Here is a 19,198-nt window from a genome sequence, read left to right on the forward strand (position 1 = left end):
AACTTCCAACAAGGTGGGGCAACTTTCCAGCTGCCAGGCCTATTCTAATATATTTATATGTAGGAAGTTTAAATCAAAGAGCAGAATAAACACTTCAAAGATGAAAAGCTACCAACTAACAGAGAAACTGGATTCTGAATTAGAGGCATAAAACAGAGAGGGATGGGAAAAACATGGATAAAAAGCTAAAAAGATACAGGCTATTGAATGAAAGTAAATGTCAATAGGAGATGGTGAATTTTCCATGTTTTTTAAATGTGTATGGTTATCCATTTTAATGCCAACCATTTAGTTGAAGCCAGCAGGCCATGGATAGTACAGAGGAGTTGTCTTCTGCCCCTCATCACTCAGCCTGAATGGACCATAGCTGGCAGATAGTATACTGATGTAAGAGAAATACTGGCTGGCTTGGTTCATTTTCTGGGTACTGTAGTATATCAAATATGATCTAGGCTAGAAAAGTCCTGAGAGGTACATGGGAACAACACACGTATGACACCAGTGCTGGCCAAAAGGACTAGCACCTACTTCTTTTCAGAACAAATGGTGCCACAAAATCAGAGCAACAAAGAGGCTAAACATCTTGTCCCAAATCTCCATTTTAGAAGAGGGAAACTGAGGTCTGGGGATGGGAAGTGAATAAGAAGGGTGTGTAAAAATTGGCAATCTCCTTTGCTTCCCAGAGAGGAGAAATGGACTTTAAAACAGTCTTCTCTTGCTTGCAGGTGTAAAACCTGGTCTCAGAGCCACAACTTATTTTTGACAAATAAAATAAAAACCTTCCTGCCTTGGCTGGGGTGGCTCAGTTGTGGGCTTGATCCCCAGTAGGGGACGTGCAGGAAGCAGCTGATCGATGTTTCTCTTTTTCATAGATGTTTCTCTCTCTCCATCTCCCTTCCTCTCTTTCTAAAATAAATAAATAAATAAATAAATAAAAACATGTTTAAAAAAACAAAAATAAAAACCTTCCTGTAGAGTGGCAGGGACAGTTATCAGGCAATAACTGAGCTTTAGCTCCTTCTTCTGGCCTCGTGTTGTTATAATATCATACCAAGTCCAAGAAGCAAACTTTTCCAATATTTAGGTTTCATGAATCAAAGAACAAAGATTCTTATAAATCCCACTTAAATACAGAAATGATGATGCTTTAAAAAGAAAATAATTATCTTTCAAGTCTTACCAACTGCTACATATTATTGTAGCCATATTAACAAATAAAACTGTCGTCTTAACGTCAAAACAAACAAACAAAAACACCCAAAACAACTGAAGAAAACACTAAATTAAGTATTTCAATTTTGTGTTTGTGAAAGTTTCTGCAAAGGGTAAAAATGGATATTGGGAACTTGTGCTCTGCAGGAGACCCTGACAGAAGTGTGTTGGTGACAGCAGGAGGTAGGAAGATACGTTGAGAGAAATTACACCTCTTGCTTCCTGCATGGTGACGACCTGCCATTGGACAGAAATTGAAGATCCTGGTTGGGAACACCTCCTACAATCAAAGGGAACTTCCCATTCCTGTCCTTGACTTTTGCTTGCACTCCTTCCCTCTGTCTCACCACCTCTTCCTCATACCTTTTCAGCTTCTCTTATTCCTCAGGTGGGAGTTGAGTTCCCACTCTGTTAGAATAGTGTTTTTGTTGACCTGACCTGGCAAATGGGCAATAAGCTAGACAGAAACAACGGCAAGTTGGTTATTCTTGAAGTTTTTTGGCAGCAGAATATCCAAATATCAGTATAGTGCCATTGTTGTTCGAGATGTTACATGTGTAAAAGAAGATTTAAGTAATTATACTGGGTCTACAATTGACAAAAAGCTGGCATTGGAATTTGTATTGCTGCCAGATCTTTAGCTCTGTGAAAGCAAGGATCAAATCTGTTTTTTCTATCGTCTTCAGCATCTGACACTCAATAGGTATGAAAACCTAGTTGTTGAATAAACAAATGTTGAAGAAGCCCACCTGATGCCAAGACTGAGTTTTGCTTCCTAGAAATTATGAGTTTCCTAGTGACAACTTTTGCAACCTAACCTAGGGCAACTGCTGGCCCTGCAATGTAGTAGCCCCTGGAGAAGTGTGACAGAGAACAAGCCTGAAACAGCAGCAAAGAAGCTTAGGCAATGATTTGTTTGCACTGTTTGGGCCCAAGTCTCTGGTTTAGGATATGAAAGAATATCATTCATGCAACTGTACATGACTCACACAGAAGATTTTTATTTGGGCAAAGCATCTTCAGAAATGAAATTTGTCCAGCTACTGTGGCTAAGTTGGTTGGGTGTCATCCAGTGCACCAAAGGGTCTCTGGTTCAACTCCTAGCCAGGGCACATGTCCAGGTTGCAGACTTGATCCCCAGTTTGGGGCATGCAGGAGGCAGCCCATTGATGTTTTGTTCTCATATTGATATTTCTCTTTCCTTTCCCTTCCTCCCTCTCTCAAAATTATTTGACATATTTTTTTCTTATAAAGTGAAATTTGCAATGAGACAGTGGAACTTTTTGAGATACCTTTAGTTTCAAAGGCAAGGTTTCTAAATGGAGATTATGGATCAGGTGTGTGTTAGGAGAGAGTGGCTTTGAGTCAGAATTGATAACCACACAAAAGTTGGGCAGGGAGGTGGGTTTCAAGGCCCCTGCTGATACCTGGTGAGATTTTGTTATGCTGAATAAAAAGCTAAATGAGAAGGAGGAGAAAGATTCCATAGTAACCATATATGAGAGCTTACAGAAAAGACCCAATGCATTTTTATTTGAGCATTTATTTTTTTTCCAAAGAAATACATGCAAAGGGAAAGAGAAAAAGAAAGAGACAGACATGGTAACCATGTTCTAGCAGCCAAACATAGGAAAATAATTTGGCACAATTTGATTTTTTTCTTTACAAAAGGACAATCTATACTATCACTAAAATTAACCTTCCTCATAAAAATACCATTTGATTTCAAAAACAGAACACATGGTTAGTCTTCTACTTGATGACTGGAGGAGGTATATGAGATTTTAAAAAATAAAAAAAAAATAAGAAGGTGGTTTCCTTTCTTGAGGAAGACCACTGGGTGCTGAAGGGCAGCACAGGTGCTGTGCGCTCGGAAGTTAGTGCACCAGGAAGGAAAAGCACACCACAGAGATTGCCAAGCTGGTTAGAACCTTCAGGGGGAAATGGCCATTCCCAAGGTTGTGAGAGGCAGCTATCTCATTGTCGTTCTGATTCACAGGTTGCTTGCTTCCAGGAGTATCATCCATATCCAGATCGTAAGCCAGTTCTGCCAAAAGCAAAGAAAAATTTTAAATACAAGATTGCCAACAGTATCAGTCATACACTATTCATGCTTCAAGCACTTATCTGGACTGCTGGGAAGGAATGCTGCCAGGAGATGGGAAGGATATGGGGTGTGTGCGAGGGAGAGCAGAGGAAGGAGATAGCTAGAGGTGTTCCTTCCAGAGATCATATCAACAGGGAACGAGCTAGCTGTTTTCCTCTCCACTGTGGCTCCATCCATACCCTAGGGTGCACATTGGTCTTTGCAACATCTCATGGCTGGCAAAAAGCTCTGCTTGAAAGTCATTTTTACCAGATCTCACTGGTATAAAAATGTAAGGTACAGTGTGGGTGACTACATGTCTCTCCTTGTTATGTGTCAATGGAGGAGGGGATGTTGTGGACTCCCAGAGCAACTTTCCTGGGTCCTGCACCTCATACAGATCCCATCCTGGGACCTTGCTCGAGAGTTTAGGATAGGGTAGTTTGCCATTAAAAGGTGTTTTATGAGAGACTAGAGAAATGGCTGCAGAGTGAATGGAGCTACACAGACCATCTCCCAGGACCAAACTGGATTTACAACGAAAATAAAGGCAAATCTTTAGGGAGGGGCAACCAAAAGACACCTTAGAGGACGACATAACCAGGGACACCGACTCAATCCTGGTAGGCTTGCGTGGACGCGAGAGGGGGCCGCTAGCCCTCGCTCCGCAGCGGCCTGGGTGGGGACCAGGGGGCTTGGTGGGAAGGTGCAGCCGCCGCCTTGGATGCGACCCCACCTGAGTCCAGCGAACGCTGCTGCCTACGTAGCCCTCGGCTGGTGCTGCACAGACTGGCACGGACTGGCTGGGACCAGGGGACTCAGCGGGACGCTGCTACCAAGGCTGAGTCCTGCGAACTCTGCGTGCTAAGGCCCCGGCTAGTGCCGCACGGACATGCGGGGACCAGGGGACTCTGCTGGAAGCTGCTGCCATCTTGGCAGTGTCCCGCTACTTCGGTTCAGTCTTGGAGTTTATGCTGAGTGCAACGCCCTTGGCTGGTGCCACAGCCACGGCTGCCCTTGGCTGGAAGCAGCACCCTCGGGTTAAAAGTCCCAGGCAGCTCCACAATGCTGAGTCTAGACAGAGGCTAAATTGGCAGCAGCCACTCACCTTGGGCTCCAGCAGAGGGAAGGCAGAATGGACTGGAACTGTGCGGGGACACTCGGATTTTGGAGGGTGCTAAGAGCTTTTGCTGAGTGCAGCCATGCAGGACTGTGGTCATTTTACTCATTCCAGGGCCCTGGGGAGAGGTGGAGGCCCCTCCCTCAGATATTCAACCCCACCTGCTGGCCATTGAAATGCTAATTGAGGCCCATTAACAACCAGCAGCTGCCCCACCCTCTGGAAATCCTCTTACACTGAGCACCTGAGGGAGTTTTTCAGGCAACTAAAAAACCAAGGGTCTTCAGGTGGCCTCTACTAATAGCCTCCAGGCAAAATAAATTGAGGATAACTACCATTCCCTGGGCTAGCAACACTAACTAGAAAAGCTAAGACTTGAAAGTGGTATTTAAAGTGGGTCCTCCCTGGCTCATTCAAACCCAGGACAGACAGGGAGCCACAAAAAGCAGAACACCAACAGCCACAGGGAAAATTTGGCAGCATCCAAAGCCAACTGTGAGAGCCAAAATGGTGAAACACAGAAACAAAAGCCAAATGAAAGAACAAGAGAACTCTACAGAAGATGAGATAAATGAGGTGCAGCTAAGCAAGTTAACAGAACTAGAATTTAGAGCCATGATGTTGAGGAAGCTCAATAGCATGTGTAAGGATAGGAGCACCATGAGTAAAGACATAGAAATGTTGAAAATAAACCAGTTGCAAATTAAAAACCAACAGGAAGAAATGAAGAATGACATATCAGAAATTAAAAACACATTGGAAGGTCTAAAAAACAGAGTAGGGGAAGCTGAGGACTGGATCAGTGAATTGGAAGACAGGCCAGAAAAAATCAACCAATCAGAAAACCAAAAGGTAAAAACGATTAAAAAACAGGAAGAGAGCTTAAAAGAACTGTGGGACAACTGTAAACAGAATAATATTTGCATTATAGGAGTCCCTGAAGAAGAAGAAAATGAGCAAGGGTTGGAGAATATATTCAAAGAAATAGTGACAGAAAACTTCCCTAATTTGGTGAAGGAAGAAGGCATTCAAGTTCCAGAAGCACAGAGAGCCCCAAGTAAGATGAACCCAAATAGGCCCACAACAAGACACACAGAAATCAAACTGCCAAAAATTAAAGACAAAGAGAGAATCCTAAAAGCAGCAAGAGAAAAGCAACAGGTTACCTACAAAGGAAACCCCATAAGTCTCTCAGCTGACTTCTCACAAGAAACACTACAGGCCAGAAGGGAATGGCATGAAGTAATAAACGGCATGAAAAACAGGGATCTGAATCCAAGACTACTCTACCCAGCAAGGCTATCATTCAAAATAGAAGGTCAAATAAAGTGCTTCCCAAACAAAAAAAGGCTAAGGGAATACATTAGGACCAAACCAGCACTGCAAGAAATGTTAAAAGGACTGCTGTAATTAGCAGGAGAAATAAGAAGAAAAACAGATCCACACTAAACAAAAATGGCAATAAATAAGTACATATCAATAATCAACTTAAATGTAAATGGACTGAATGCTCCAATAAAAAGACACAGAGTAGCTCACTGGATGAGAAAGCATAACTCATCCATATGCTGTTTACAAGAGACCCACCTCACAACAAAAGACTCACAAAGATTGAAAGTGAAAGGATGGAAAAAAATCTTCCAAGCAAACGGAAAAGAAAAAAATGCTGGGGTAGCAATACTCATATCTGATAATATAGATTACAGAATGAAGGCCATAATTAGAGAAAAGAAGGCCACTACATAATATTGAAAGGATCTATCCAGCAGGAAGATATAACCTTGATAAACATATATGCACCCAATATAGGAGCACCAAAATATATTTAAAAACTTCTGGAGGACTTCAAAGGTGAAATCGATAGCAATACAATCGTAGCAGGGGACTTCAACACACCGCTGACATCACTGGATAGATCCTCTAGACATAAAATTAGCAAGGAAACAGACACTCTAACTGAAGCACTAGACCAAATGGATTTAATAGATATCTACAGAGAACTACACCCCAAAACTACAGAATTCACATTCTTCTCAAGTGCACATGGGAAAATCACAAAGATAGACCACATGTTAGGGTACAAACTAAGTCTCTACAGGTTCAAGAAGATTGAAATCATATCAAGCATCTTCTCAGATCACAATGGCATGAAACTAAAAATCAATTTCAAGAAGAACATACAAAGACAATGGAACACATGGGAGCTAAATAGCATGTTATTAAACAATGAATGGGTCACCGAGGAGATCAAGGAAGAAATAAAAAACTTCCTGTAAACCAATGAAAATGAACACACAACAACACAAATCTATGGGATGCAGAGAAAGCAGTTCTGAGAGGGAATTCCATAGCACTACAGGCCTACCTCAAAAAAGAGGAAAAATCTCTAATAGATTATCTAACCTCACAACTTAAAGAAGTAGAGAGCAGACTGAAAGAAAATCCCAGAGCAAGTAGAAGGAAGGAAATAGTAAAGATCAGAGCAGAAATAAATGACATAGAGACCAAAAAAACACTTTAAAGGATCAATGAAACAAAGAGCTGGTTTTTCGAAAAGATAAACAAGATTGATGGACCCTTAGCTAGACACACCAAGAAACAAAGAGAGAGAACCCAAATACAGAAAACCAGAAATGAAAGAGGAGAGATAACAACTGACACCACAGAAACACAGAAGATCGTTAACAACTACTGTGAACAATTATATGGCAACAAATTCGACAATCTAAGCGAAATGGACAAATTTCTAGAAACACATAGTCTCCCAAAACTGGATCAAGAAGAGATAGAAAACTTGAACAGACCAATAACAACAGAAGAAAGTGAAGAGGTAATCAAGTCTCTGCCAGCAAACAAAAGCCGAGACCCGGATGGCTTCACGGGGGAGTTTTACCAAACATTCAAAGAAGAACTAATACCCATTCTCCTCAAACTATTTCAAAAAATTCAAGATGAAGAAATACTTCCAAACTGGTTTTATGAAGCGAGTATGATTCTAATTCGAAAACCAGAAAAAGACACTACAAAGAAAGTAAACTACAGGCTAATATCCCTGATGAACATAGATGCCACAATCCTGAACAAAATACTAGCAAATCGGATCCAGCAATACACCAAAAAAATTATCTACCATGACCAAATGGGATTCATCCCAGTGATGCAAGGCTGGTACAATATTTGCAAATCTATAAATGTGATACACCACATAAATAAAATAAAGAATAAAAACCACATGATAATATCAATAAATGCTGAAAAAGCCTTCGACAAAATCTAGCATTCATTTCTGATAAAAACGCTCAGCAGTGTGGGAATAGAGGGAACATATCTAGACATAATAAAGGCCATATATGAAAGACGTACCGCCAACATCATACTCAATGGGCAAAAACTAAAAGCATTTCCCTTAAGAACAGGAACAAGGCAAGGATGCCTTGCTTTTGCCACTCTTATTTAACATAGTACTGGAAGTCTTAGCCACAGCAATCAGATAGGAAGAAAAAATAAAAGGGATCCAAATTGGAAAGGAGGAAGTGAAATTTTCATTATTTGCAGATGACATGATACTATACATAGAAAACCCCAAAGACTCCATCAAAATTTTACCAGACTTAATAAATGAATTTGGCAAAGTAGCAGGATACAAAATTAACGTCAAGAAATCGATAGCATTCTTATACACGAATGATGAACTCACAGAAACTAAGATAACAATCCCATTTACCATTGCGGTAAAAAAATTAAGATACCTAGGAATAAATTTAACCAAAGAAATAAAGGACCTATTGGCAGAAAACTACAGGTAATTGAAAAAAGAAATAGAGAAAGATAAAAAAAATTGGAAGTACATACCCTGTTCATGGATTGGGAGAATTAATATCATTAAAATGTCCATATTACCCAAAGCAATCTATAGATTCAACGCAATCCCCATCAAAATACCAACGGCATACTTAACAGAATTAGAACAATTATTTCAAAAGTTCATATGGAGGGGAACCGAAAAATTGCGGCGGAGTGAACAGAGCTACACAGACCTTCTCCCAGAACCAAACTGGAATTACAACTATAACACAGACAAATCGACGGGAAAAACCAACAGAAAAGCAGCTTGCGAGGACCATACAACGAGGGACGCTGACTCCATCCCGGTAGGCTTGCGAAGGCGTGAGACAGGGCTGGGAGCCCAGGGTCGGCAGCTCGGCAGCGGCCTTAGCTGGGAGCAGCGCCCGTGGTTTACACTCGCAGGCGGCTCCACAACGCAGAGCTGGGACAGAGGCTGAAACAGCCACAGCCACAGCCACTCACCTTGGGCTCCGGCAAAGGGAGGGCAGACTGGACTGGAACTGCGTCGGGACACTCGGGGTTTGAAAGGCGCTCAGAGCTTTGGCTGAGTGCAGCCACCCAGGACTGCGGCCACATTGCTCCTTCCCAGGGCTCTGAGGAGAGGCAGCAGCCCCTCCCTCGGAGATCCAACCCCACCCTGTGGGCCATTGAAGTGCTAATTGAGGCTCACTAACGACCAGCATCTGCCCCACCCTCGTGAAAGCCCCTTGGCTGAGCACCAGAGGGAGTTTTTCAATCAACTGACAACCCAAAACTCATCAAGTAACCTAGACTGCTAGCCTCCAGGCAAAAAGCTAGAGGATAACAGTACGTTTCCTGGGCTGGCAACATTAAACAGGAAAGTAAGACTTGACAGTGGTGTTCAACGTGGGTCCTCCCTCGCTCATCTAAACCCAGGAGAGGGAGCCACAAACAGCAGAACACCAACACCCACAGGGAGAACTTGACAGGCTCCAAAGCCCACAGTGATAGCCAAAATGGTGAAACAGAAGCCAAATGAAAGCAAGAGATCTCCACCGAAGATGAGATCAATGTGGAGCAATTAGGAATGTTAACAGAGCTAGAATTCAGAGCCATGATCTTGAGGAAGCTGAACAGCATGAGTAAGGACATAGAGACACTGAAAATAAGCCAATTGGAAATTAAAAACCAATAAGAAGAGATAAAAAATGACATATCACAAATGAAAAACACATTGGAAGGTTTAAAAAGCAGAGTAGAAGAAGCTGAGGACCGGATCGGTGAATTAGAAGACAGGGTAGAAAAAATCAACCAATCAGAAAAACAAAACGAAAAAACTATTAAAAAACAGGAAGACAGCTTAAGAGAACTATGGGACAACTGGAAACGTAATAATATTCGCATCATAGGAGTCCCCGAAGAAGAAGAAAATGAGCAAGGGATAGAGAATATATTCAAAAACATAGTGAGAGAAAACTTCCCTAATTTGGTGAAGGAAGAAGGCATTCAAGTTCAAGAAGCATAGAGAGTCCCAAGTAAGAAGAACACAAACAGGCCCACACCAAGACACATAGTAATTAAAATGCCACAAATTAAAGACAAAGAGAGAATCCTAAAAGCAGCAAGAGATAAGCAACAGGTTACCTACAAAGGGAACCCCATAAGGCTCTCAGCTGACTTCTCACAAGAAACACTACAGGCCCGAAGAGAATGGCACGAAGTAATCAAAGTCATGAAAAACAAGAATCTGAATCCAAGACTACTCTACCCAGCAAGGCTATCATTCAAAATAGAAGGACAAATAAAGAGCTTCCCAGACAAAAAAAAGCTAAGGGAATACATTAGCACCAAACAAGCACTGCAAGAAATGTTAAAAGGACTGCTGTAATTAGCAGTAGAAATGGGAAGAAAAATAGAACCACACTAAACAAAAATGGCAATAAATAAGTACATATCAATAATCAACTTAAATGTAAATGGACTGAATGCTCCCATAAAAAGACACAGAGTAGCTGATTGGATAAGAAAGCGTGACTCATCTATATCTTGTTTATAAGAGACCCACCTCTCAACAAAAGACTCCCATAGGTTGAAAGTGAAGGGATGGAAAAAAATTTTCCAAGCAAATGGAAAGCAAAAAAAAGCTGGGGGAGCAATTCTCATATCTGATAAAATAGATTAAAAAATGAAGACCATAACTAGAGACAAAGAAGGCCACTATATAATATTGAAAGGATCTATCTAACAGGAAGATATAACCTTGATAAACATATATGCACCCAATAGAGGAGCACCCAAATATATTAAAAATCTTCTGGAGGACTTCCAAGGAGAAATCGACAACAATACAATCATAGCAGGGGACTTCAACACCCCATTGACATCACTGGATAGATCCTCTAGGCAAAAAATTAGCAAGGAAACAGAGACTCTAAATGAAGCACTAGACCAAATGGATTTAATTGATATCTACAAAGAATTACACCCCAAAACTACAGAATACACATTCTTCTCAAGTGCACATGGGACATTCTCAAAGATAGACCACAGGATAGGACACAAACTAAATCTCTACAAGTTCAAGAAGATTGAAATCATATCAAGCATCTTCTCAGATCACAGTGGCATGAAACTAGAAATCAATTGCAACAAGAACATGCAAAGACATTTCAACACATAAAGGCTAAATAGCATGTTATTAAACAATGAATGGGTCACCGAGGAGATCAAGGAAGAAATTAAAAACTTCCTGGAAACCAATGAAAATGAACACACAACAACAGAAAATCTATGGGATGCAACAAAAGCAGTTGTGAGAGGGAAGTTCATAGCACTACAGGCCTACCTCAAAAAACAAGAAAATTTCTAATTGACTGTCTAACCTCACAACTTAAAGAATTAGAAAGCAAACAAAAAGAAAACCCCAGAGCAAGTAGAAGGAAGGAAATAGTAAAGATCAGAGCAGAAATAAATGACATAGAGACCAAAAACACAATTCAAAGGATCAATGAAACAAAGAGCTGGTTTTTCGAAAAGATAAACAAGATGATGGACCCTTAGCTAGACTCACCAAGAAACAAAGAGAGAGAACCCAAATACACAAAATCAGAAATGAAAGAGGAGAAGTAACAACCAACACCACGGAAATACAAAAGATCGTTAACAACTACTATGAACAACTATATGGCAACAAATTCGACAATCTAAGCGAAATGGACAAATTTCTAGAAACACACAGTCTCCCAAAACTATTCCCGGAAGAGATAGAAAACTTGAACAGACCAATAACATCTAAGGAAATTGAAGAGGTAATCAAGACTCTCCCAGCAAACAAAAGCCCAGGCCCAGATGGCTTCACGGGGGAGTTTTACCGAACATTCAAAAAAGAACTAACACCCATTCTCCACAAACTCTTTCAAAAAATTCAAGAAGAAGGAAGACTTCCAAACACGTTCTATGAAGCCAGCATAATTCTAATTCCAAAACCAGAAAAAGACACTACAAAGAAAGAAAACTACAGGCCAATATCCCTGATGAACATAGACTCCAAAATCCTGAACAAAATATTAGCAAATCGGATCCAGAAATACATCAAAAAAACTATTCACTATGACCAAGTGGGATTCATTCCAGGGATGCAAGGCTGGTACAATATTCGCAAATCAATAAACATGATACACCACATAAACAAAATGAAGAATAAAAACCACATGATCATATCAATAGATGCTGAAAAGGCATTTGACAAAATCCAGCATCCATTTCTGATAAAAACGCTCAGCAATGTAGGAATAGAGGGATCATATCTCGACATAATAAGGGCCATATATGAAAAACCTACAGCCAACATCATACTCAATGGACAGAAACTAAAAACATTTCCATTAAGAACAGGAACAAGACAGGGATGTCCACTTTCACCACTCTTATTTAACATTGTACTGGAAGTCTTAGCCACAGCAATCAGACATGAAGAAAAAATAAAAGGGATCCAAATTGGAAAAGAGGAAGTGAAACTGTCATTATTTGCAGATGACATGATATTGTACATAGAAAACCCTAAAGACTCCATCAAAAATCTACTAGACTTAATAAATGAATTTGGCAAAGTAGCAGGATACAAAATTAACGTCAAGAAATCGACGGCATTCTTGTACACCAATGATGAACTCACAGAAAGAGAAACTGAAAAAACAATCCCATTTACCATCGCGCCAAAAAAATTACGATACCTAGGAATAAACTTAACCAAAGCAGTAAAGGACCTATTTGCAGAAAACTACAGGTCATTGAAAAAAGAAATAGAGAAAGAATTAAAAAAGTGGAAGCACATACCCTGTTCATGGATTGGAAGAATTAACATCATTAAAATGTCCATACTACCCAAAGCAATCTATAGATTCAATGCAATCCCCATCAAAATACCAACGACATATTTCATAGAACTAGAACAAATAATTCAAAAGTTCATATGGAACCAAAAAAGACCCCAAATAGCCACAGCAATCTTGAAAAAGAAGAACAAAGTAGGTGGGATCACAATACCAGATATCAGGTTATACTACCAAGCGACTGTAACCAAAACAGCCTGATACTGGCACAAGAACAGGCATATAGACCAGTGGAACAGAACTGAAAACCCAGAAATGGACCCAAGGCAATACGCTCAATTAATATTTGACAAAGGTGGCAGGAGCATACAGTGGAATAAAGACAGCCTCTTTAATAAATGGTGTTGGGAGAATTGGACAGCTACATGCAAAAAAATGAAACTAGACCATCAACTTACACCACACACAAAACTAAACTCGAAATGGATAAAAGACTTAAATGTGACCCGTGAATCCATAAAAATTCTAGAACAAAATGTAGGCAACACAATTTTGGACATCATACGGAGCAGAATTTTCATTGATACATCACCTAAGGCAACAGGAATAAAGGAGAAAATGAACACATGGGACTACATCCAACTAAAAACCTTCTGCACAGCAAAAGACACAATTATCAAAATGGAAAGGCAACCCACTGTATGGGAGAACATCATTGCCAATGATGTATCAAATAAGGGGTTAATCTCCAATATATATAGAGTGCTCATACAACTCCACAAAAGGAAGATAAAGAACCCAATTAAAAAATGGGCAGAGGAGCTGAATAGACACCTCTCCAAACATGACATACAAATGGCCAAAAGTCATATGAAGAAATGCTCCACATCACTAATCATCAGAGAGATGCAAATTAAAACAACAATGAGGTATCACCTCACACCTGTCAGAATGGCTGCCATCAACAAATCATCAAACAACAAGTGTTGGCGAGGGTGTGGAGAAAAGGGAACTCTAATACACTGCTGGTGGGAATGCAGACTAGTGCAGCCGCTATGGAAAACAATAAGGTGCTACCTCAAAAAATTAAAAATTGAACTTCCATTTGACCCAGTGATCCCACTGCTGGTAATATACCCTAAGAAGCCTGAAACACCAATCAGGAAGAATATATGTACCTCCATGTTCATAGCCGCACTATTTACAATAGCTAAGATCTGGAAACAGCCCAAGTGTCCACCAGTAGACGAATGGATAAAAAGCTGTGGTACATATACACAATGGAGTACTATGCAGCGGTAAGAAAAAAAAGATCTCTTATTCTTTGAGACGACATGGAGGGACCTGGAAAGTATTACCCTAAGTGAATGAAGCCAAGCAGAAAAAGACAAATACCACATGATCTCACTTATATACGTTATATAATGAACATAACAGTCTGAGGAATACAGTAGACACAGACACATGGAAGTAGGGCACAGACTGACATCCCTCAGAAGAGGGGATGGGGGGTTGGGAGGGTGGGAAGAGATACCACAGAACTTATATGCATGTATGCATGACCAATGGACATGGACAACTAAGCCAGGGATGGGGCGGAGGTGGAGTTGAGTGGGGGGTGCCAATGGGGTCAAAAGGTATAATATCTGTAACAAAAAAATTAATAAAAATTCATATAAAAAAAAACGTTCATATGGAACCAAAAAAGGCCTCGCATAGCCACAGCAATCTTGAAAAGGAAGAACAAAGTTGGAGGCATCACATTTCCAGATTTCATGTTATACTACAAAGCCACCGTAATCAAAACAACCTGGTACTGGCACAAGAACAGACATATAGACCAGTGGAACAGAACAGAGAACCCAGAAATGGTCCCAAGGCAATATGCTCAATTAATATTTGACAAAGGTGGGAAGAGCATAGAGTGGAGCAAGGACAGCCTCTTTAATAAATGGTGCTTTGAAAATTGGACAGCTACTTGCAGAAAAATGAAACTAGACCATCAACTTACACCCTACACGAGAATAAACTCAAAATGGATAAAGGACTTAAATGTAACTCATGAATCCATAAAAATCCTAGAAAAGACTGTAGGCAACAAAATTTCAGACATCATACGCAGCAGAATTTTTACTGACACATCACCTAAGGCAATAGAAACAAAGGAGAAAATGAACACATGGGACTACATCAAACTCAAAAGCTTCTGCACAGCGAAAGATACAATCATCAAAACGGAAAGGCTACCCACTGTATGGGAGAGCATAATTGCCAATGATATATCAGATAAGGGGCTAATTACCTATACATATAGAGTGTTCACACAACTCCACAAAAGGAAGACAAACAATCCAATTAAAAAATGGGCAGAGGAACTAAATAGACACCTCTCCAAACAGGACATACAAATGGCTTAGAAACATATGAAGAAATGATCATCATCAGTAATCATCAGAGAGATGCAAATTAAAACAACAATGAGGTATCACCTCACACCTGTCAGAATGGCCACCATCAACATATCATCAAACAACAAGTGTTGGCGAGGGTGTGGAGAAAAGGGGACTCTAGTGCACTGCTGGTGGGAATGCAGACTGGTGCATCCACTATGGAAAACATTATGGTGTTACCTCAAAAAATTAAAAATTGAACTTCCATTTGACCCAGTGATCCCACTTCTAGGAATATACCCTACGAAGCCTAAAACACGAATCAGAAAGAGTATATGTACCCCCCCATGTTTGTAGCAGCAGTCATTACAATCGCTAAGATCAGGAAACAGCCCAAGTGTCCATCAGTAGACGAATGGATAAAAAAGCAGTGGTACATATACACAATGGAATACTACGCAGCTGTAAGAAAGAAAGATCTCTTATCCTTTGAGACTACATGGAGGGACCTAAAAGTATCATCCTAAGTGAACCAAGCCAAGCAGAGAAAGACAAGTTTCATATGCTCTCACTTATTTGTGGAATATAATGAACATAACAGTCTGAGGAATAGGGTAGTCCCAGAGACGCGGAAGTGGGGTACAGACTGACAATCCCCTAAAGAGGGGGGTGGTGGGGGAGAGATAAACCACAGAACTTATATGCATGTATGCATGAATAGTGGACATGGACAACAAACTGGGGAAAGGGCAGGGAGGGAGGGGGAGGGGGGAATCAGTGGGGGAAAAAGGAGAAACATCTGTAACAAAAATTAATTAATAAAAAATAAATTAGGAGAAGGAAAAATGGCGGCGGAGTGAACGGAGCTACACAGACCGTCTCCCAGAACCAAACTGGAATTACAACTATAACACAGACAAATCGACAGGAAAAGCAACAGAAAAGCAGCTTGCGAGGACCATACAACGAGGGACACTGACTCCATCCCGGTAGGCTTGCGAAGGCGCGAGACGGGGCTGGGAGCCCACGGTCAGCAGCTCTGCAGCGGCCTCAGCTGGGAGCAGCGCCCTCGGGTCACACTCCCAGGCGGCCCCACAGCGCAGCCGGGACAGAGGCTGAAACAGCCACAGCCACTCACCTTGGGCTCCGGCGGAGGGAGGGCGGACTGGACTGGAACTGTGTCGGGACACTCGGGGTTTGGAGGGCGCTCAGAGCTTTGGCTGAGTGCAGCCACTCAGAACGTAGCCACATTGCTCCTTCCCAGGGCTCTGGGGAGAGGCAGCAGCCCCTCCCTCGGAGATCCAACCCCACCCTGTGGGCCATTGAAGTGTTAATTGAGGCTCACTAACAACCAGCATCTGCCCCACCCTCGTGAAAGCCCCTTGGCTGAGCACCAGAGGGAGTTTTTCAATCAACTGACAACCCAAAACTCATCAATTAACCTAGACTGCTAGCCTCCAGGCAAAAAGCTAGAGGATAACAGTACATTTCCTGGGCTGGCAACTTTAACCAGGAAAGTAAGACTTGACAGTGGTGTTCAACGCGGGTCCTCCCTCGCTCATCTAAACACAGGAGAGGGAGCCACAAACAGCAGAACACCAACACCCACAGGGAGAACTTGACAGGCTCCAAAGCCCACAGTGATAGCTAAAATGGTGAAACACAGAAACAGAAGCCAAATGAAAGAGCAAGACACCTCCACCGAAGATGAGATCAATGTGGAGCAATTAGGCATGTTAACAGAGCTAGAATTCAGAGCCATGATCTTCAGGAAGCTGAACAGCATGAGGAAGGACATAGAGACACTGAAAATAAGCCAAATGGAAATTAAAAACCAACAAGAAGAGATAAAAAATGACATATCCGAAATGAAAAACACATTGGAAGGTTTAAAAAGCAGAGTAGGGGAAGCTGAGGACCGGATCAGTGAATTAGAAGACAGGGTAGAAAAAATCAACCAATCAGAAAAACAAAAGGAAAAAACGATTAAAAAACAGGAAGACAGCTTAAGAGAACTATGGGACAACTGGAAATGTAATAATATTCGCATCATAGGAGTCCCCGAAGAAGAAGAAAATGAGCAAGGGATAGAGAATATATTCAAAAAAATAGTGAGAGAAAACTTCCCTAATTTGGTGAAGGAAGAAGGCATTCAAGTTCAAGAAGCACAGAGAGTCCCAAGTAAGAAGAACACAAACAGGCCCACACCAAGACACATAGTAATTAAAATGCCACAAATTAAAGACAAAGAGAGAATCCTAAAAGCAGCAAGAGATAAGCAACAGGTTACCTACAAAGGGAACCCCATAAGGCTCTCAGCTGACTTCTCACAAGAAACACTACAGGCCAGAAGAGAATGGCATGAAGTAATCAAAGTCATGAAAAACAAGAATCTGAATCCAAGACTACTCTACCCAGCAAGGCTATCATTCAAAATAGAAGATCAAATAAAGAGCTTCCCAGACAAAAAAAAGCTAAGGGAATACATTAGCACCAAACCAGCACTGCAAGAAATGCTAAAAGGACTGCTGTAAATAGCAGTAGAAATGGGAAGAAAAATAGAACCACACTAAACAAAAATGGCAATAAATAAGTACATATCAATAATCACCTTAAACGTAAATGGATTGAATGCTCCCATAAAGAGACACAGAGTAGCTGATTGGATAAGAAAGCATGACTCATCTATATGTTGTTTACAAGAGACCCACCTCTCAACAAAAGACTCACATAGGTTGAAAGTGAAGGGATGGAAAAAAATTTTCCAAGCAAATGGAAAGCAAAAAAAACCTGGGGTAGCAATTCTCATATCTGATAAAATAGATTTCAAAATGAAGACCATAACTAGAGACAAAGACGGCCACTACATAATATTGAAAGGATCTATCCAACAGGAAGATATAACCTTGATAAACATATATGCACCCAATATAGGAGCACCAAAATATATTAAAAATCTTCTGGAGGACTTCCAAGGAGAAATCGACAACAATACAATCATAGCAGGGGACTTCAACATCCCGTTGACAGCACTAGATAGATCCTCTAGGCAAAAAATTAGCAAGGAAACAGAGACTCTAAATGAAGCACTAGACCAAATGGATTTAATAGATATCTACAGAGAATTACACCCCAAAACTACAGAATACACATTCTTCTCAAGTGCACATGGGACATTCTCAAAGATAGACCACATGATAGGACACAAACGAAATCTCTACAAGTTCAAGAAGATTGAAATCATATCAAGCATCTTCTCAGATCACAATGGCATGAAACTAGAAATCAATTGCACAAAGAACATGAAAGACATTTCAACACATGGAGGCTAAATAGCATGTTATTAAACAATGATTGGGTCACCGAGGAGATCAAGGAAGAAATTAAAAACTTCCTGGAAACCAATGAAAATGAACACACAACAACACAAAATCTATGGGATGCAGCGAAAGTAGTTCTGAGAGGGAAGTTCATAGCACTACAGGCCTACCTCAAAAAACAAGAAAAATTTCTAATTGACTGTCTAACCTCACAACTTAAAGAATTAGAAAGCAAACAAAAAGAAAACCCCAGAGCAAGTAGAAGGAAGGAAATAGTAAAGATCAGAGCAGAAATAAATGACATAGAGACCAAAAACACAATTCAAAGGATCAATGAAACAAAGAGCTGGTTTTTCGAAAAGATAAACAAGATAGATGGACCCTTAGCTAGACTCACCAAGAAACAAAGAGAGAGAACCCAAATACACAAAATCAGAAATGAAAGAGGAGAAGTAACAACCAACACCACGGAAATACAAAAGATCGTTAACAACTACTATGAACAACTATATGGCAACAAATTCGACAATCTCAGCGAAATGGACAAATTTCTAGAAACACACAGTCTCCCAAAACTATTCCCGGAAGAGATAGAAAACTTGAACAGACCAATAACAACTAAGGAAATTGAAGAGGTAATCAAGACTCTCCCAGCAAACAAAAGCCCAGGCCCAGATGGTTTCACGGGGGAGTTTTACCGAACATTCAATAAAGAACTAACACCCATTCTCCTCAAACTATTTCAAAAAATTCAAGAAGAAGGAAGACTTCCAAACACGTTCTATGAGGCCAGCATAATTCTAATTCCAAAACCAGAAAAGGACACTACGAAGAAAGAAAACTACAGGCCAGTATCCCTGATGAACATAGACGCCAAAATCCTGAACAAAATACTAGCAAATCGGATCCAGAAATACATCAAAAAAATTATT

At 40.7% G+C, this 19,198-nt stretch overlaps 1 protein-coding gene across 1 annotated transcript in view; it reads right to left on the bottom strand.

Annotated features, from left to right (window-relative positions):
- Positions 1–2,739: 2,739 nt before the first annotated feature.
- GPC3 (glypican 3) overlaps positions 2,740–19,198 on the bottom strand; it is an 827,003-nt gene continuing 810,544 nt past the window's right edge. Inside the window, exon 8 of the mRNA XM_036271345.1 lies at positions 2,740–3,259. Within this exon, the coding sequence (XP_036127238.1) occupies positions 3,090–3,259 (170 nt within the window). The 3' untranslated portion in view covers positions 2,740–3,089. The remainder of the gene's footprint in view (positions 3,260–19,198) is intronic.

This window comes from Molossus molossus, unplaced genomic scaffold (genome assembly GCF_014108415.1).
Source record: "Molossus molossus isolate mMolMol1 unplaced genomic scaffold, mMolMol1.p scaffold_m16_p_2, whole genome shotgun sequence".
In the NCBI taxonomy this organism is placed as follows: domain Eukaryota; kingdom Metazoa; phylum Chordata; class Mammalia; order Chiroptera; family Molossidae; genus Molossus; species Molossus molossus.